Genomic DNA, 21,704 nt, shown 5'->3' on the forward strand with positions numbered 1-21,704 from the left:
AAAGTTAAACGTCTAGTATTTCAACACTTAGCCTATATGTTTAGATCTTAAACATCTAAACACATCATATGAAATGGTCCCTTTAAACATCATCTGTCCTCGATTTCTAAACACTTTTTGCAGTGTAGGCTTTTGCTTTTAATGTACGTACTTGGTTCTAACGATTGCCATCCATTAAATGATTGTCACGATTGTAGAGGGTCTATAGTTTTGCAGGGTCTGTGGGTTTAGACACGATTTTCATTATTAGTCGAATCTGCTAGTTTTTTTAACCGTTTTTGTTATTATTTTTACTATAATCATGATAACCAAAACCTTATTTTATTAAGCGTTATCGTCGTCATGGTTGTTGGTATTGGGATATCAAAAGCTGGTATAGCCTGGAAAATAACCAAGTAACGAGTTTGCAAGATTACCAAGATGATTGACATCAATCCATCTAACAACCTCAAATAAAACCAAAACGTCAAAGAACCATTCAGGACATGTAGGACATGATCACATCTGTACTACTTACAGCAACTCTCTCCAACTAATATATACATTATAAGAACCTGCTATGATCTATATCTCATGCCTAACGGTATAGCTTTAACCAGGGTGCGATGCAATCCCCCATGCCAATCTATATAAAAAAGGACGACTTTTTTCTGTAAAAATATCTCTTAAAATCGGTCCTTTTTTGAAGGACAAATTCACAAAAGGTCCACTTTTATTTGGAAAAATGTTGAAATCATCCAATTTTGAAATGACAAATTCATAAAAGGTCCACTTTTAGGCGTCTCGTACCTGGCTACCGACCGGAATCCCCGCCGGATCATGGACACCCCTACCCACAACAAGACTTTGCATAAGCTTGGTAGGGAGAGAGAGGGGGAGGGGGAGAGAGAGCGAGAGCTATGATAATTTATGGTTCATAAATCAACGACATAACCACTCTTATAAAACCAAGTTCCCGAGAAGAAGAATTATATATAGGAGGAAACAAGCCAACTAAAGCTACTTAACTCAAAATAGGAAATATTATCAAACATTTTCCCAACCTTTTGATGGGAAATTGTTTTCTTCAAATAAGGGACATTTGCGCAAAAATAATATTACCGATAATCATGATAATGCTCCATGCACGGGTTTGTAAAAGCTGTGAAGTTGCATAGTTATAAAGTTGCCCAAAACTTAAAGAAATTTTACCAATTTTATGCGAACTCCCTTATTTCGATATGGGAGCTCATAAAAATAATTTTACCGTGAAGCTAATTTAGCTATGTTGATAAGCGTTCGAGAATGTTGGATAACTCACTGTACCTACCTTTTGCTCCCGAATCTGCGTTTGTCTTGCTTGGTGGCAGAATTGAGCTCTGTTGCATCTGGACACTCTGCCGTGTTCATCGTGTCCGTATGATGAGCCTCACATACCATCTTGTCGCTGCAATCATTATTATTGTTAGTCATGGTTGTAGTGTCGCTGCAATGGTCAGTATAGTAATAATAGCTGTTAGTCGTCTCAGCAGATTTGTTTCTTAACTCAGACCCCAGGACTCAGTCGTCTCACTTGTGAATAGTTGCCTCTTGCAATGATCACATTCTGTGAAATGATGCATACCATGTCCTGATGTTCTGGATGATGTAGAGAGTGATCTGCTCCTTAAATCTTGGCCCGTTTCCCTCCTGGGCTCCAGTAACGGAAACAGGGGGGAATAATTTAATTTAATGACCATGTTGTTAATGTCTTGAGAGTCTAGGTTGTCATGGGTGTCATGTAAGACTTCCGATAACCCCCTGCATCCATGCCAACTCTATATACGGACTCGTGGATGAACTCGTGTAGAATTGGCGATCCCCAGTGTCTGCGCCTGGGTCTTTTTCGGGGAGAGTGAAATTTGGGGTGGGGAAATAACTCTAAGATTAGGACGATTATGAGTTTTTAATTTTATAGTAGGGTAGCTGCAGGTAATATGGGACAGCAGGTAATATGGGACACCTGTTTTCATTTTTAACAAAAAGTAGCTTAGAGAACCCAGCAAACACAAAAACGTTTTTAAAACGTTTTAAATAAGTTATATTGTGGGTTTTGGTTTAGGTAAAAACGTTTAAATAACATTAAAATGTCGGGTTATATAAAGGTCATGAAATCGTTTTAAAACGTTTTGTATGAAAACACACTACAACAATATTTTTAAATGTTTTCAAAAAATGTTATTGTAAACTATTTTTGCAAACATTTTTGCCAAATATTGTGTCAATACTTAAATAACATTATGTTGAAATATTTGCACCCAGCAAACACAGAAATGTTCTTAAAATGTTTTTTACAAAACGTTTTAATAACATTTAAATGTCGGGTTATATATAGGTCGTGAAAACATTTTAAAAACGTTATTGTAAATATTGTGGGCAAACATTTTTTGCAAAATAATTTTTCAACCCCAAAATAACATTCTGTTTAGAATGATTTGTACCAAGTTTTCAAAAATGTTTTTGGAATGTTATTAAAACGTTTTATACCCTTTATATAACCCGACATTTATATGTTTCCTGTAAAACATTTGTGTTTGCTGTGCAGTAAATTACCTACAAATGTTATTTAATGTTATGAAAACGTTTTATACCATTAATGTACCCTTTATATAACCCGACATTTAAACGTTTTCTGACAACCTTTTATAACCTTTTGCGAATGATGTCGAAAACGTTTTGTGTTTGCTGGGAAGGTACACACTTTAAGTTGATTTGTTAAGTGTTTAGAGACATCAATTGTACTTCTAGAAATGCAGTTTTGGAGTCTGTGTATCAAACTCTTGGAAATCAATGCCAAAAAGAGTGAAATTGCCCAAAAATTTACGTCGCCGTTTTTTTGGCCTGATATAAAATCAATGACGTCACATTTTATGATTGTGTATCCAAATACTCTGGTACTGAGGGTGCATTTGTCATTTTTTATGATCTTTAGGTGATGGGTTAAGCTTATCAGCAGGTAAAATTCCACTGACAAGTGGCACTTTCCTTTTATAAATGATTATTTTCTTTGATTTTCAACTGAATGGGTGCAGGTAATATGGGACACATAGGAAATTGTGTGCATTGTCAATGCGAACAGCAAAACTATTTAGAAAATTGAATTTTCTTGTTGAAATTTGCATTTAACATTCAAAATCATGTAACAAAAATGTTTTAAAACAAAAGAGTGATTTTCTGAACATTTTGATTTTCACCATAGAGATAACACAGTGTCCCATATTACCTGCACATGCAGGTAATATGGGACACTTGACGATGACGTCATTTTGACGTCATAGCGTCCAAACAAACATAAAAACAAGATAACATTGCCTGTTTTATTAATCTTAAAGGACAGGTTGTTCATCATAACAATCTCTTTTGGGCATATCTTCTATAGTTTTTATGCACATAAGCCAAACGTCCTTAATGGTCCCATATTACCTGCAGGTACCCTAATATAGTTATAGGCCTAGTTGATTGCAATAAATTAGGCCTAATCATCAGTAGCTTTGACAATTTAAAATTAAAGATTGTTGCACAATTATACCACATGGTTTAAAACGTGATTGACTTGCAATGAAGTATCGTCACGTGTAAGCCCGCGTGAGCTTCACATATATGACAGTTAGCCTTTAGTATCCTATAATTAATATTAATAGAATCCCTTCTCATTTATATTTGATCCCGTAACTATTCGTTCAGATGAGTTATTATATTCTGTTCATTTTGATTAGTATATTATCATTTCGGACAATCAGTTTTATTTTAACAAGTACCTTTTCAAATAACCCATTGTTTGACAACGTTACCCACTTAAGAAGATCCTCGGACAAGACAATTCAAATTTAACTTTTTGGGGTCATTTTAGAGTGGAATCTATTAATTTTTTTAAATGACAAGGCAATCTTATAAAGTTTGATGAGTTTCTTGTCATTTTGATGAGAATATCCAATAAAATCAACTTATTTTTTCAGACAAGTATAGAAAAAGTGATATACCCGGGAATGGAACCAACGATTGATTGTAAGTGATCTGGTTTATCTCATTTCATATTTTTTTATTATCATTGTTGATGCATAAATATTTTTCCCCCTGACAAAAAAATGAAAGAAAAAGTGCCCCTCTGACAAAAAAATGAAATTCCGCGTTACGCGCGCACATTGTAACAATAAAGCCCCTTTCAGCCGGATATAGGCCTAATGGGCGAAAATAGTGTAAAATACCATTTTTCACGCTACGCGCGCACATCATCCCAATAAGGCCTTTTACTGGAAGCTCGAAGACATACAGTCTCTATGTATTGTATGATGCAACTGCAATTTTTTTTCGTCTGTGCCCCCCCCCACCAAGAAAGCTGGCTACGCCCCTGGATGAGGGTCATTCTCACACATAACTGTTACCCACCCGCGTACACCCCCCTCCAAATTGGACCCTTAATGGCGTAACGCATGCACATCAAATAAATGGCATCATTCACGAGAAACCTATATCCTAATGGCGTATTTGTGTAAATGGTGCCAAATCTGATACCCTAAGTGGCGTTTGGCCTAAGAGAGTGTTCATAAATACTTTGGTTGGGGGGGGTGAAAAATATGGGGGGATAAAAAAAAATTTGGGTCCTAAAAAGGGGGATAAAAAAAAAATCAGTCTTGTAATTATTCACGCAAGACATATAAAAGTATACATTTTTATAAAGGCAATACATCAATTAATCTTAATATAAATACAGATTTGGTGTAAAAACAACAATTATGAATAAAATCACAAAAAATTGAATTTTTGGCAATTTTTGTTCGGTACATCATAACAAAAAAACACTCTTTCCAAAAATTTTTGTTTTGTTTTTTTCTTAATCTTGAGACACCATTCCAGAAACGGTTTTTTAGTTTTTTGATATTGGTCTTATTTTTAAAATAAGAAATCTGTGAGAATAGTTGAACAAGGTTGCACTGAGATGATAATTCCCAAAGAGTGAGTGGAATAGTGTGGAACAAGACCTGTTTCTTAAAGAAAGTGCGTGAAAAGCAGAAAGCAGTTTTCAGCCTTAAAAAGTGAAGAGCTAGACTTATTCTGGCACCACTAAAGTGCAATTAGCAGCGAAAAATGTACCCTTTTTGCAATAGACGTCGACGACGTCATACCTTTATGACGCGTTTTTTTGTGTACGCGGGTGGGTAGCACTTATGTGTGATAGTGACCCCGACCCCCCCCCCCCCGATATACACTAAGCCAAAAAAGAAACACATGTCAGTAATCAAGCAGTTGTCCAACTGACACAACAGCAAAATGCTTCAGCAAAATGGAACAGCTTCCTGGACCACATTCACAGCAAAAGAAATCTGTGAGAATCGTTGAACAAGGTTGCACTGAGAGTATAATTCCCAAAGAGTGAGTGGAATAGTGTGGAACAAGACCTGTTTCTTAAAGAAAGTGCGTGAAAAGCAGAAAGCAGCACCGTTTTGTAAATTATCATCTGTTCAACGATTCTCACAGATTTCTTTTGTTGGATGTCAATTATTGGGATGTGAATGTGGTCCAGGAAGCTGTTCCATATCATTGCATTTTGCTGTTGTGTCAGTTGGACAACTGTTTGGTTACTGATGATGTGTTTAGGAGTATTGAGGCAAAAGCCTGACTAAAAAAACACCTGCAATAATACTGTTCACGAGATAGATGTTGTCCATGGGTACTGCACTGATTCTGCATCAATACGGGTACCATACAGTACATGGTTACACAAAAATGCAGGAAAGTGAGAATAGAATACTCTTACTTCCCAAATGTTAACTCCACTCATGAATCCCACTGTGAGTCCTCTGATAATAAATTCATAATTAAAACAAATAGGTTAGGCCCACTAGGCCTACATCATGGATGGGGTTGGATGGGGAGTAAATGGAAAGCTATAGCAAATGCCCTTCAATTTATTTTAGCCTGGTCCAGGGCCCTGAAAAAGATAAATCCAGCCCTGGCTACACAAAATGAACATGAATGCTGCACATGTAGATCTAAATTTACAATGTAGCAGCCTGTGCACACTGCCACCCATACCCATGACATGTATTCTACATGTACATGTCTCATTCACACAATGACTGATCAATACAGAAAAAGACCCAGCAAAGATGTTTTCTTTTGTGGTGAATTTCAAGTTATCATGTTAAAATATCATTATTTTAGCTTCTACTAATCATTTTGATATTTTCCATTCAAATACACTCCACTACTTGTATGCTGCACACATGTATAACTAATGATAATGTGACTGGTGTGACTTTTCTGCCAGCCACATATGAGCATACAAGACATTATCCAGATGTGCATAATTAATGGTAATAATTACAATTTTGAGGTCATAGGCATCTATCCGAAAACGGCGTGTCTTTTGTACTTTAATTTATTTGATATTTATTGAGAAACAGTGAACACAGTTTTTAAATTCTTTCTCTTTAATTACGTCGTGATAACAACTATATACAATTATGTCACATTTTGCATCATGCACATTAGACAAAATATAAGTAAACTGCAAATATAAATATAATAGGTGCAGGCCTAAGTATTAACATGCACGCCATTGCGCCACACTCTCATATAAGGCGGCTACCTTCAAAAGACGTCTAAGACATAGACCCTAGAATATGCTATAGATTTCATCTTGGATGCGCCTATAGATTGCATCTTGGACGTCCAAGGTATAGGCGCATTATAATATTAGGCGTCTTTAGAAGGTATCTGCCATCCATAGGCCTATATATACAGGCCAGTGCATGATCATGTCTTTTATAGGGGTGTACGGATTTAAAATGTGCTAGTTCGACAGAAAATAACCATTTTCACCCACTAATAAAATCTCACCAAACGCAGTCCTTCTTGATACACCCGCCTTAGGGACCGTTCACAAACACTTGTAGGCCTAACACTAAACAAGGGGCCAGATGCAAAAGGAAACAGGGCCCCCTTTCCGACCTGAATCACCTTTTGGTCATGAAAAATGAAAGCCAACCCCATAGAAAATAGTGTAAACTCATGTTCTACGAGAATAATTAAGGTGATATTTTTAAAAGGGATTGCATCACCCCCCCGTTACAAGTGTTTGTGAACGGTCCCTTATTTCAGTTCATAACGTATTTATTATTCTCTGTTTGATATGATTGGTATTCATGTGTCCAATAATAGTCTAATCAATCTATAAAATGACCCATCGCTAAATCCATTTCACATGCATCCTATATACATATCTAGGAAGTTTTTGTGGAACAGTGTTTAATTTGCATAAATCCAAATTTAAATGGCCGCTAATGCAGATTGGTCAAATCTGGTTTAAAATGTATAATTCTTCTCACCATAAAGATTCAGAAGTATATATTGACATTGACTGACTGCTAGTATTGCTCTATACATAATTCATCTGTAATTGTTCATGCCCTGAAATTTTGAACAGAGTTTACTAGTACCCACAAGATGGCCACTGTATTGAACGTCACACCGGCGCCCTATATTCATTATTTGGCCCAAAACACGGTTTTTCTATAACCTGATTGGACAATATTAGTTTGATCACTTCGATCATAATTATGAGAATTGGAGAAATCATGATTATTCATATATCCATGTTATATGTTATGAACTGTTTTCATTAAAATCTTAAAATCAAAATGTTAATAGCGGCTTGACCATTACAAACCACACGAAAAATGTCGGCCTTTTCAAATGAAGCTTCACATGAGCATTTTAGACCAACAAATACTTGTATGATGTGATATTGATAATATTAATAATACATAAGTAAGACTAAGCTACTACAGGATGGCAATAACTGTCAAGATCCATATCCACAAACTATTACCATGATTACCGAGCAAAAAAGAAACATAAAACGTAAGAAGATAAATTATGTAAGAAGCAGTAAGGTCGTTTTTCGTATTTCATTTTCAACCAAGAAAAACGAATAAGGTCCACTATGATCGCTTATCGTTTTCATTTCAACCAAGCAAAACGAAAAAAAAACCAACATGGTTTTTCCCGCTGTAGATAACAGAAGTATTCTTATATTTGTGTTACCTAGAACGGAAAACGATCATATTGGGTTTTTTCGTTTTTCTTGGTTGCAAATGAACAATTAGACCAACAAATACCGTGTATGAAGTGATATTGATAATAATACATAAGAATAATAATACATAAGTAAGACTACAGGATGGCAATAATTGTCAAGATCTATATCCACAAATAATTACCGAGCAAAAAACATAAACATAAAAGTTTTTATGTTTATGATAAAACGTTTCAAAACAAGATATGTAAGAAGCAGAAAGGTCGGTCCGTGTATATATAGGACCGACCGGTCAATCGTTTTTCGTATTTCATTTTCAAACAAGAAAAACGAATAAGGCCCACTGCGATCGCTTATCGTTTTCATTTCAACCAAAAAACCCCACCAAAAAAACAAACATTGTTTTCCCGCTGTAGGTAACAGAAGTATCAAAATACGAATTAGAGAAGTTCTTATTTTTATACTTGTGAACGAAAAACGATCATATTAGAATATTGGTCTTTTTCGTTTTTCTTGGTTGAAATAAAAACGATAAACAACCATAGTGGGCCTCGGTCGTTTTCGAAAATGAAAAACGTAAAACGATTGGTCGGCCATACACGGACCCAGTAAGCCTGGAGGTTATGTTACACACAGGTCTATTATACAAAAGTAAACGGGTATAACATACAACAATATAAACTTTCAAATATATACAAATGTTTGTGTGCACATATTCAGGTAGAACTCAACATTACTTAAGTGTAATCCACGATGACAAGAAGTAATAGACGAAGAAAATGTTTCTCAGGATTGATCGGAAGAAAGTTTGTTGATCTGGGTTATAAAGTAAGACGAAATTGTTGGAATCTGTGATGTCTGATTGCATCCAGACTGTTTGAGATGGCTCTATGTGTCCTCTCGCAGGCTTGGATGGTTTGCTGCCCTTCGAATCTCCAAAGATACGGGTCTTCAATGACAATACCCTTTTTGGTGAGAGAGGTGTTGGTGGTGTAGGTTGTTGTTTTGATTCCTGAAACATAAAAAGAAGTTTAATAATTATATCAATGAATCAATCATGAATCAATTAATGTCGCTATTCGATGGTGATCACATCCTCCAAGTGTCATGTCAAACCAACAAACCACCTCAGATGACCTTGACATGATCTTCCACATTTTGGCACTTAATTGTGATCATATCCACCATATTCAGTTGACCTTGAATAATTTGGGCACTCAATTGTGATCACACCCAACAAGTTTCCCTTCAAAAACGGACAATCTTAACTCAGTTGACCTCGGATGACCTTGACCTGACCTTGAATATCTTCGCGCATATAGGCCTACATTCAACATCATGATAATCCAACATACCATCGATATTGGAAACATCAAACATGCACCCTTAAACAATAAACCAACCATTAACTCCTACAACTTCCTGTCAACTCTCGAATTCATATTTAAATGCGTTTTGCCTTTTCTGTCTTCGATAAATAATTATATAGAAGAACACTGCAGTTGCTTAAGCAACTGCAGTGATTTAAAAATCATGATTTAAAAATCATGACGTGATTTAAAAATCATGTCAATGGCTGAAACTGAAAATGTATGGCTTCTGTCATCCGACTCGCCTTAAAAGGTAACATTTTATTTCAAAAAAATATATGATTAGCAATGTATCGTTTACATGAAAGAGAACAACGCATGATTTTAAAACAAAAGAGAGTAATGTAAGCCATATGTCATTTTAATAGCTCTTTAACTGGATGGAGGACTGGGTTAAATGGACAATAATTATTTTACACATACAACTGCTCTTTTGAGCAGAAGAATGATGTTATAATACCGGATTATCGGATTTACACTTCTTGAAAATAAAGAGCATTAATTAATTGATCAAAATAATTATAACTTGACATGTTTTCCAATCATTACCCAAGATATCCAAAGGCCTACGCTCCCTCCCTCCGCGCTGTCGGTAGTCTTCATGTAAAAAGGCTGAAATTGCAACAACAACAAACAAAATAAAAAATAAAAAAAGATTTACCTCAAATTCCTCAAATTTACATCCACCAACTTGGAATATTTAGCATATTTAGGAGCTGTGCAATAATTACGAGCCCGATGTGGTAAAATTTCCAAACGGCGTGCCAACAATTGCTTCTCTCCCCAAACTTGAATTCCCACTGCATGGTAATCCGTACCTTATACCGTAATACCTACCAATGTCGGTGTGCTAGTGGTAAGAGTACCAGCGAAATCCCAACCATTTAGATTCAGAAACAATTTTATTCCTAAAATATATGCTTCTTTTACCTAAAAAATATTTCTGTTTGTCAAGATAAGACCACTTGATCAATTGCAGTAATTTGCAGTAAAAACAGTGTTTAATTTGAAAGAAAAGCAAGACTTTCCATTGACCTTGCTATCATTAACGACCAATTAAACTCTATTTAATACGTTCCTTTAATCATATAATCCTAATAATGATCCTCGATGAGGCCATGGAGATTAATAGGCCTACATCTTACTCATCAATTAATGTAATTAAAGTCGTACAATAATTGCTGACACATGTCGCTTACCGTCCCTATGTCTTCCGCCTTCAACCCAGTTGTTACACTCTTGACAGGCTTTTCTGGAACGGTGCCCTTGCTGACGCTCCCGCTGATGCTGGAGACCTCTGGGAAAAGATCTTCAGGAAATGATTCCCTTTTGTTCTTAGGTGATACAACTTTTGCCACAGGCTTCACTGCTTGCACCTGTCTGGCTTTCTTGTCCTGCTTATCGGATTTCTTCTTGGTTGACTTTTCTTCTTTTTCCGTCTTCTTATTGAAAGGGAACCTGGAGAATAATGAGATATAATTAAGTATTTGGCAAAATAGGCATAAACAACAGAATTTTGTGCATCGGCATTCTGTTTTAGAGATCCAAAACAATTTGCGGAGTGCGAACCCATTTCATAAAAATCGGACCTGATGGCACTCGCGACGCATTGTCGTCACCCCACTTCATGCGCATGTCACTGAGACCCCCACCTCAAAACATTTTGAATACAGAAGACAATGCCGACCAATTGACACAATTCACGTCTAAATATATACATTTGGGGAGAAAATGGATAGGGCCTATCAGTCTTTTTTTTCGGAATTAGTAAAATATCATCATGGTCAAAAATGTGTACTTTTTTGTGCATCAAACTTCGCACGTAATGCGAGCCACATGTATCTCGCAGTCGGTTTCGAAAAGAGTGGGTTAACCCCTGATTATCCATTATCCGCCACGGTGGTGTTTATCATGGACCTAATGTAAATAAAAAGTCACTTTGAGCTACTTGGATACTTTCTTGGGCTATAGGCCTACTGGGTTGTTGTTGAGCAAGCCAAGTAATCAAACAAACTAGACAGAGTGACAGCAAAATGTACATGAAATACATGTAGGATAACTATCACTTTAAAATTCCACTACAAAATATTTGACTTACAGTTTTCCTCCTCGCTTGGTTTTGAGTACTTCCACCGTAACATCCTCTGAACTTGAAGACTGCATCATGAACAGTAGTATCAGCAAATATCACAAATTCGTTGACCAAGAAATGGAACAAGTTATGGCAAACTTTCCTCTACCAAATATCTGACGGTGTGACATCAAATGATAGGTATTCATATGTTTTAATGAGGTATCTGAGACAGGACGAGGCCGGAGACAGGGTCCGAGATTGGTCTTAGATTGACATGATCAGGAAGTGATATCAACATTGACTTGATGATATATAACATGTACAAGCCTAGTATTAATAAATCACGGGCAGTTTGTAATTACAACGATGAAAGCTGATGAATAATAATGTTTCAAGTGTCAGAAAATGTGACTCGGACAGGTAAAAGTGAAAATAAAATAAATGTAAAATGAAGGTCATAATTATGATATATAACATGCATAGGTCTATTATTAAATCAAGGGCAGTTTAACAATGTTTCAAATGCCAGAAAATGTGACTCAGGCAGGTTCAAATGAAAATATAATAATCAAAACGAGGGTCATCCATATAGGCGGTGGAAAATTTTCCATTGGGACGTCAGTCACCCCCTAAAAACGCTATAACAGAAGAAAAAGTAAAGCAATAGGCCTAATTAATTGCCCTGTGTATCTTTTGGGAAAACGTCCTACAGGTGCTGGGGGTAAAGGGCCCGGGTAAAGGGAGCCAATGTTTGACCTCTATAGGAAGTTATCAACTTCTAAAAGGGGAGCACAACTGAGACGAATGGGCAAATTACATGTAATGATGGTAATAGTCCGGGCAAACAAGATTTGTATTGGAACTATTAAGGGATCTAGAATGAGCGTTTATGGTGTTTCGACAGTATTTTTTGCATTCTGAATACGAAGCATGTCTTTCTGATATCAAATAATTTTCATTTTTTGAAATTCACGATATAATACAAATTTTATGACAAATGATTAAAATTTGATATTTTTCAAATTTTGATATATAACAGTCCTCGAAATAAATTTTATAAATCTAATGATATATTCTTAAAGTGTATGTAGCTGGGAGGAAAAGCCGACGATCAATTGAAAATTTTGACCTTTTATATTGAAGATATGGATTTTTTTCCCAAAAAGACCTATTTTTTTTTTTTTTTGGTGTTTTGGGGAAAAAAATCCATATCTTCAATACGAAAGGTCAACATTTTCAATTGATCGTCGGCTTTTCATCCCACCTACATACACTTTAAGTATAAATCATCAGATTTATAAAGTTTACTTCAAGTACTGTTAAATATCAAAAATATCAATTTGTAATGATTTGCCATAAAATGTGTATTACATTGCCAATTTCAAAAAATCAAAATTATTTGATATCATCAGGACATTCTTCGTATTCAGAATGCAATTCGATATGTGTGATGTGCTTTAATGTCCCACAATAAATACTGTCCAAACGTTCATACCCCTTCCCTTAATGGCATCATAATTTATTTTAATCAAGCCAAAGGAACATTTGAGACGTCTTTACAGATCAATTTAAGGATGCTGACCGAGTTTGAATCTGCTGCATGCAAAATATTAATTTGGAGGAAAGTGGTCACATTCATGCTGAGTTAGGGGTGGGGTGGGGTTGAGAACTAATTTTTGTTAGTTTTGTTGACAGTTGTCTTTATTCTCTGTTTATTATCACAGTAGCCATACTGCCACTTATACTCAGTGATCTTATTAAATGTACAATGATTATTTTAGTATTCTGCCATACTTTTATAAATAAGAGAAATTATGGATTGAAGTGGACCGATTTGTTTTCACGGGTTAAGTAAAGACGTGATGGAAATATAGTTTGAAAGAGCAATCAGTGTGTAAAAGATGGTTTAACTGGGACCTCCGATTGCAGTTGGAAGTGTGAGTATGGACTGTCTATATAATGCAGAATGGAGAGGAGAAATTTCAGTTTACTTCATTAAATGAAATCTGATATCTGTACTTGACTTTAGCATTAGGTTAGACCTTATTTTGATAATTTTCATGACATAGGCCTAATATTGGGAACCAGGGTGTTGTGTTTTTATGTTTCAGATAGGAATCACTGGACAGTGTGGGACATTAATTCAAATTAGCATAGTTTAATGAATGTGAATGTGTTTACTTGGATTTTTGTGTATTTTGTGTAGATGATACTTTACTCCTGATCAGTATTCTGAACCTTCTTAAAATTTTGTTACAATTGTGATAAAAAATATTGCTTGGTTCAGGTTCCCAGACTGACCTTAGCTGGGACCCTCAACTCAAAATATTTTGAGGCCTTTGAGTCAGTAGAGGTTCTATTTATTTGTGCAGATATTCCAAAAATCTATGCATGTTCAAGTTTATACGCATATAAAATTACAATTTCGAGTGAAATCAACCTTCACACTGTTCTGCTGGTTGCAATTTTCCAACAAGTAAGCTTTGAGTAGTAACAAAATTTCATCAACCCATACTATGCTAATGGTGTCCTATACCATTTTTCAACCTGATATGTCAGTGACGTCAGTGTGCATTTTATTGGGTACAGCTTCAAATTGCTAGTGTTTGCTCAAATCGCTGGCGTACACATGCTCATGTTTAAAGATGCCATATGTATGCATGCGCAAAACATCTGGCTAGGCTGTTGATGTCACTGTCACATCAGGGTGGAAAACAGTTTCGATAGTGATGGATGGCAAAATAAATAAACCAACCGACCACCTGTAGTTTTTGAGTGGCGGGGAACCCATGGCCTAAAATGCTAAAATAACGTACATATACACAACCAAGGTTTTAATTAGCAGCATTTTATTTCCTTGTACAAAGAAATTCCATGTTTACTTTAAAACAATAGTATTGTGTGACGATGCCACTGAAAGCATTACTTCAGAATCAATGTAATATCTTGCTGTACATAGATAGTACAAATAGTAGGCTAATAACTTTTTCTGAAAAACCTTTTCAATAAGAACTTGCTTCTGGATCAAGTTAGAATCCTGATATATCACATTTTGCAAACTTAGATTCTTAATTTAAGTACACAACATGTGCTACACATTATTGAATGATGTTACTCTTTTTATGCCCACAAGATGGCAAAAGGTGAAATAACCTCTATAGTGTCTCGTTTCAAGTTGAGAGTAACGCCATGTTGGATATCTCAGTGGCAGATTCAAATTGTGTGCACTAACCTAATTTGACTGTGGGCCGCATACACAATGCCATTTGTCTGTACGCTGGCGATGCAGCTGCATCAATGCACTCATTCAAATCTGCCACTGCGAAATCCAACATGGTGTTACTCTCAGCTCGAGACAAGACACGTCCACTATGTACTATTTTTCTTCTGGGCCAGGTAGTGATGTCAATGCACGGAGGCAGTTGTGTCGGGCGTGCATCTATGCTGCATCTTTAAATGTGCATATGTACAACAGCACTTTGAGAGAATGCTTGCGATTTGAAAATTCCCAATGGAATGCGCAGATGTCACTGGCTCACCAAGAAGAAAAATAGTACAGATATAAGCTTTTGGTCACTTGTTTTAGCGCACTGGGGAAAAATGATCCACTTACCACATGGTGTGTGATTGGTAAAATTGAATACCTGAGTGGAAGAAGGGCCCAACTCCAATTTTTTACCAAAATGAGTTAGACCCATCATTTTATTGCCTGCAGACTGTTCTACCTTGTGTGTGAAAGATGAGCCAAAATCCACTCTCTAAATAGTCTTCCACGTACACTTAATCATGGTTTTCATGGAAGAAAGGCCCAACTCCATGGAGTTGGGCCCTTCTTCCACAAATATTGTGTTTGAAGAGGAATTTTGTGTTCATCCATGAAATCTGCGTTTCACTACAATAAACTTTCTTGCTAACATATTACATGCTTCTACTTGGACAATTAATGGATAATTATCAAATGTCTGTAGCTAATTTACACATCTGCTTACGGAACTGGCACTTGCAGTATATTAATGGAAGAAGGGCCCAACTCCAGCTCGTATTAAGACCTGTACCATTGCCATGGAAACATCATATATAATTTCGAATGTATGTAATATTATATGTTCATGTATTAAAGGTCCCCTGAAGATGAAAACATTCTGTCTATAAATTTTTTCCAAATATTAAGTTTTTTCTTAATATCTCAAAAACAGTTTTGATGGAGTTGGGCCCTTCTTCCACTCAGGTATTAGAGGTTAATCTTAAAGAGTATCAACAACATGTACGCAAGCAATCACAATTATATAGCCTTACATTCCTGATCCAATGAAATTCATTTTTGTTCACAAATTACAAACAACTTCTGATATACAATAAAATAGCAGATTTTCCTAATTATTATTGGTTAAACTACATTGTTAAAATATGTAGACTGAAATATATGGAAAACACATTTAAATATAATACTATACAACAACAATTTTGCACATATTTACACATAATATTATAATATATATTACAATTAGTTTTAAACCAATATGCTGTTGTGGTATCAGTGGCAGGATTGATACAAATGAATGTGTCTAAATGCAGCAGAAAAAACCTGATGTCACTTATCAAATAAAAATAAATGAAGATATTTATATAGCGCTTTATGCCGTAAACAGCCTCAAAGCGCTTTACATTAAGATAATCCATATTTGGCAATATTGAGCCCTGTTTATTTTCTTACACGGAATAAATCGTATACCTAAACCAGCGAAAAGGCATGTGACGTCAGGTGTTTTCGCTGCCTTAAGTAGGTTTCGATACAAATAGGACAATTTGCAGAGACACCTTTGTAGTAGAGTGCTACATGTAGTAAACAGAGATTCACCACAAAACAAATTGCCACTTTTCATGCTCAATAAAACAATAGAATTCATTTGTCATATACATAGGGCTGAAATGTTAATTCAGCTAAAGTTCAAGTGCTTCATTGAACCCAAAGATGTTAGAATGTGACAGCTTTACCTTTACCAGGGAGGCAAAAAATAGTGTACCACTAGATTGTTTGTTCATATGCATGCCCATGGCAAACTTCTAATGTGTCCTAATGTCCTTAAATTTGATTATTGGCTTCCTTAACTTGACTTCCTAAAAGATCAATGTTTTAAGAAGACTAGTACACTGCATTTTTGTTAAGTTATATGGCTGAAACTGGAAAAAGATGGTTCTTTTATATGGCTGAAACTGGAAAATGACGGTTCTTGCCATCTGAACTGAGAAAGGAGAAAATACTTATTTTCTGCCCATATCTCAAAGACTATTTAAAAAATTACTTTGCCAGGAACAAATTTTCTTAATCGTTCTGATGTTCAAACATCTGGTTATATATTATAGGGTTTTTAATCTCTTAATGTGCACTATAAAATACATAAATTAAGTATAAATTTGTGCTTTACAACTACAATTTGTTTTAAAATGTTTGTGATGTTGACACATGCACAATATTTTATGAAATAAAATCCCTGTGTTGCTGAACACAGACACACACATTTACTGCATAAGCTGACATTTTTGCGGTTTCATTTGTGCATTTGCATATAGTTACATTATACTTGTCGAGATTTGGCAAATAAAGCAACTCTCTTAATTTCCCACAACTTTCCAATCACAAACAAATTTGGCTTATACAGTGACTTGCTGTTTATAATTCAAAGTATAATCATGATGACTAAAATCATTTGAAAAAACATCTTGATACAAATGTTCTTTTTGGCATGAAATATGTTGATCTCTACATCTGAATCATTATTATATATTATTACATAAAATACAGGTCATTTTATATTTGTATTATGGGGTATTACATAAATATTGACAGACTGAAACAACAGTTGTGTAAGTAAAAGTACGAATGAAGAACAGTAAATAAATGACTCCACGTGCCCAGACACATGACTTTAGTAATTGGTTGAGGTTTCCACCCTCCCAGTAGGACTGAGGTTAATTGACCTTCTAATAAAAATCATTACAGAAATTACCATATTCAACCTGATTGGCACCCTTTTGTGCAATTTTATAAGGCGGGTTCCGGGTTTTCCACAAAAAAGAGGAGGGGCTTTTCATCAAACTATAGTGTAAATACCCATTATATTGGGCCCTGTATTTGCTCATTTAGCAAAAAGAAAAATGCCTGAAAAGAGGAGGAGGTATTAAAAAAAAATGTCTGGTAGGTAAGCCCCTCTAATGATCACAGAAACAAAAGTGTTTATTTTATATATTAATATTAGCAAGGTGATAGAAAGCATCTCAACTTCCTAGACATCTTTCTTCAAAAGTTATAACTCAATTAAAAAAAATTAAAAATAAATTTGAAGTGGGAGGGGACGATAAACATGTTTTTTTTACTTGGCCTAACTTGCATCTATTTAACCCCCTTTCAGATGACTCATCTATATATTTGACAAGATCTGATCCAATCAGGCTTAAGTCGCCAATAACAAAACTGAGATAAAGGCAAAATGAGAAGAGGAAAAACACCAAAAAACTTAAGAAAATGGACATATAAAAGGTTCATAACTTGATTTAGGATTCAACGTCAGTAAGTGTAGGTACTGAGCAAATTAGTATTGGTAGCACATGTACACAGTTTACACTTGCACAACACTGTCGTTCGTCGGTAGCACCCTCGTCCAGATACTGAACAGGCTTTGACGAGAACCAGCGTAGAAGTAGATGTAGTAACTCATTTTTCAACATTTCCCACTTTGGCCTGAGTGGATCATATCAGGTCACATGTTGTCATTACTGTGATTTTTAACATTGTCAAAAATGAAAAAATGTCCATCAGTATACAATAAGTGCCCCTTTGCAATGAATTTTCTGAGCACCCTGGGCGCTATTGAATCAGGTCGAATATGGTACATGCATTTACATAAATCACTCAGCCTTTCCTGCATATTACTATATTAAAACTCTAGCATTGTGCCACATATGACTACATTTCCTACAAATACGTCAAATACGTTTTAAAAATGTGAAGTCATGGTTTCAGAAACCACAAATATATATTTGCTTTGTCAGGAGAGATAATAATATAAAATATAATAGCTATTCTGATATCAAAATATACATAAAAACAACACTTTTAATAGCCACACCTCTCCAGGACATCTCAACATGTTAGTATAATAAAGAAGGCTATATTCATAATCAACACTGAAGAGCATTTTTCTGGATATAAGGATTTCTCTTAAATTACAGTAAATAAAAAGCAAAGGAATTCACCTAACATAATGAACACAATGTAGCCTATGCAAGACATTTAACTTTTAAATAAAATTAACTTCTTTGTCCTGACTTAATTAAGCAAATCTTTAGTATTTCATTTCAAGAGTCTACCAGTGATTTACTTTAGGTGTAAGTTGGGTTGAAACATGGAGGTCTTTATGGAAACATTACATCATGCCAAAAAAAAATCAGGTTTTAACAAAATTAACAGATCATAATGTGCTCTCAAGTGTTCACTATGAATATGGCTACACATATAGAAGGCAGAACATGTAAAAGGCCTTCATATTTAAAGCGGAAGTCCCACCAGAGCAGTTCTTCTGGGGTGAACCAAACCTGCCTGGTTATCATATTAATCAGTGACAAGGTTATATCTGAATTAAACAGTTGCTATTTGATGTTTTGATGTTATCACATCATTTAGCACCTGTCAAATTCAGAGATAACCTTGGCACTGATTAATTTGATGACCAGGCAAGTTTGGTTCACCCCAGAAGAACTGCTCTGGTAGGGCTTCCTCTTTAATTGTCACTACCAACATTCTTGCATTTCCCTGACAATCTGCAATTTCACTTAATTTTTCAATCATTAGCATAACATGCATAAACTTCACTCTTCAGTTTATAACCATTTTTCAGCCATGGCGATATTACTTTTCCATAAATGTAATTCTGATCATGTGAATTTGTACTTGAGGTAATTCCAAGGTTATTGAACTACTTGCCAGAATTTTTGTAATTATTCAGTGCTCTGACAATACCTGGATATTTGACCTCAATTTTAAAACTTAACTTAGGGCAGCTTTTGAAATTACAGCTTTTATTGCACTGTATTTGTCAGCTAGCTCTGTAACATTAATGAATTTTATATATGAGAAATCAACAAAAATATATGTGAGAAATGGACATTTGTTTCCCAATTCTCACCAAAGCTCTGTAAGACTAATGAATTTCATATATGAGAAACCAATCAAAACATGTGAGGAATGGACAGAATAAGCTAATTGTTTTTTCCCAATCATATCTCACCATACTCTGATATGATATTGATGAGATGATGTGGTCTTAGCATATTCACCCCCAAAGGCACAGTTTCTCATCATTTCCTTATCATAGAACTATGTGAATAGTAATAAAGTTTAACATTAACAGGTGATCAATCCTAATTAGTTTCTTTATAGCTGGATCATCAATATCTCTCACTACGTAATGAAAATGACTGTCAAATTTAAATTACTAACATTGAAAAATTACTCTCATGACTATCTCATCAAAAGATAACAAGAATTATGATTAAGAAAAAAAATTAATACTCCATTTCTCATAGTTTCGACCATTTTCTCAAAAATAAGATACTGATAATGGGCCATTCCAGTTGAAATCCATACACACTCCTATGAAAGACATGACCTTGACCATGACCACACAGGGGATGTGACTTTCAAATGGAGTTACTTGAATGGGTGACTCCATTTGAAATCTACACCCCTATGTAGGAGATTACGGTCATGTCTTCCATATGAGGTGTATGGATGTCAACTGGAATGGCCCCAAATAAAAGAAGTGATATAGACCAGGCTTTAGAGCACCCTCTGAAGTTGAAAGCAACTTGTAACAGTAAAAGTTATGTCCAATGAAAAATAAATTGCACCAGCACTTCAGCAGTCATATCCTGCTTTACATAAGATAATGTATCACTCATCCAAACTCCTTCAACACAGTTTGTCATTGTACCACCACCAACATGATTGATTGATACAATTAGTGTCCTGTCCTTCCCCCTATCTATCTGCCCTGCCACGCTGACCTGATATTTTGTTCTGAGGTTAACTGATCTTCAAGCCCCGGTGTCTCAAAAATATGGCTGATCTGCATAAATAGATCTTTGTATACATGTTCATCCTCTGATGTTAGGAAGAGCATGCAATCATGTAAGCATTAGAACGTAAATTCCACAAAATACTTGTTCATAATGGAAATGAAAAATTACATAAGCTGTTTTCTCAGTTTGCTGCAGCTGAGTCACCATGTTTGTTGGTAGTATTTACTCCCATTTGTGTTCTATGATAGATGTATACCAACACAGACTACTTCAGACCATGTATCAACAGTTAAAGTCCCTGTGCATTGTATGCTGTGAATTCTCGCATATTTATGATGGCCAATTGTTCAATCGTGCAGTGTCTAACAATCATGCCAGCATTGGGTGCCTTCGCGTATAAGCGATAGAGCATTGCATGCCTTCGCGATTACGCGATAGACCATAAAAATATGTGGTAAGTGCGTACCAGTTTTGCCTATTGCATTTCATGGAACAATCGGCCCTCATTATCGGGTGATGCTGAGACTTTGACTGCTTGTACGCGGTCTGTTATCTTTTTCGTCCATGTATACCAGATTCTGAAGATGCATCAGTTGAGTTACTAATCCAATGAATGCAGGAAACAGTGATAGATCCTTACATCAATTGCTGACAGGCACAATATCACACTGTTGTCTTTTCATTCCCATCATACTTTATCCGATATGTTGAGTCTAACCTTTGCTTTCACATCTTTTGCCGTTTCTGCTATCCTGTTTCCTAAATTAAAAAAGAAAGAAAAGTGATAAAGTGTTAACTATTTGTAACATCCAATATTTACAATGGGCTTCAAAGTCAGCAACTTATCAGAAAGAACAAAGAGAAGCAAGCTTTGAATATACATGTAGATCAAGCAGGTTCACATTTGTTCTTTTACAGAGGCCAAAATCAGACAGTCTTTCAGGCAAACTTGAGAATGAATTAGTACTAGGGTTGTGACACAACAGATTACATGAATTGTACGCACACATAATAATTGAGTTGATGTGAAAGAAAATGCGTTTTTCAAAATGGGTTAGTCAAATAACAGGTACCTTGCTTTTGGAAAAGTGAGTCTTTGTTTACCCAAATCAGAATTCAGTTTGCA

The 21,704-nt window shown here is 35.4% G+C and overlaps 2 protein-coding genes across 4 annotated transcripts in view; both read right to left on the bottom strand.

Moving 5' to 3' along the window:
* Window positions 1-8,652: 8,652 nt before the first annotated feature.
* LOC140154221 (uncharacterized) lies at window positions 8,653-11,870 on the bottom strand. The gene is made up of 3 exons (XM_072176824.1): window positions 11,525-11,870; window positions 10,626-10,884; window positions 8,653-9,068 (listed from the first exon to the last, which is right to left on the bottom strand). Exons 1-3 carry the CDS (start codon window positions 11,590-11,592, stop codon window positions 8,790-8,792), a joined length of 606 nt encoding a protein of 201 aa, XP_072032925.1. The 5' UTR covers window positions 11,593-11,870; the 3' UTR covers window positions 8,653-8,789.
* Window positions 11,871-14,332: 2,462 nt separating this feature from the next.
* The window catches only part of LOC140155124 (uncharacterized), a 101,785-nt gene continuing 94,413 nt past the window's right edge, over window positions 14,333-21,704 (bottom strand). For all 3 annotated transcript variants that reach the window (XM_072177834.1, XM_072177832.1, XM_072177833.1), the window contains one exon: window positions 14,333-21,337. In XM_072177834.1, coding sequence (XP_072033935.1) covers window positions 21,267-21,337 — 71 coding nt within the window. In that variant the 3' untranslated portion in view covers window positions 14,333-21,266. The remainder of the gene's footprint in view (window positions 21,338-21,704) is intronic.

The sequence above is a fragment of the Amphiura filiformis genome, chromosome 6 (assembly GCF_039555335.1).
Source record: "Amphiura filiformis chromosome 6, Afil_fr2py, whole genome shotgun sequence".
Lineage (NCBI taxonomy): Eukaryota > Metazoa > Echinodermata > Ophiuroidea > Amphilepidida > Amphiuridae > Amphiura > Amphiura filiformis.

What these genes read in the sequence shown, in the direction of transcription:
- LOC140154221 (XM_072176824.1), bottom strand. Translation starts at nt 11,592, where the DNA reads ATGATGCAGTCTTCAAGTTCAGAGGATGTTACGGTGGAAGTACTCAAA. An exon ending in ACCAAGCGAGGAGGAAAACT is followed by an intron (nt 10,885 to 11,524) that starts GTAAGTCAAATA and finishes ATTATTCTCCAG; the next exon opens with GTTCCCTTTCAATAAGAAGA. An exon ending in AGGCGGAAGACATAGGGACG is followed by an intron (nt 9,069 to 10,625) that starts GTAAGCGACATG and finishes TTTATGTTTCAG; the next exon opens with GAATCAAAACAACAACCTAC.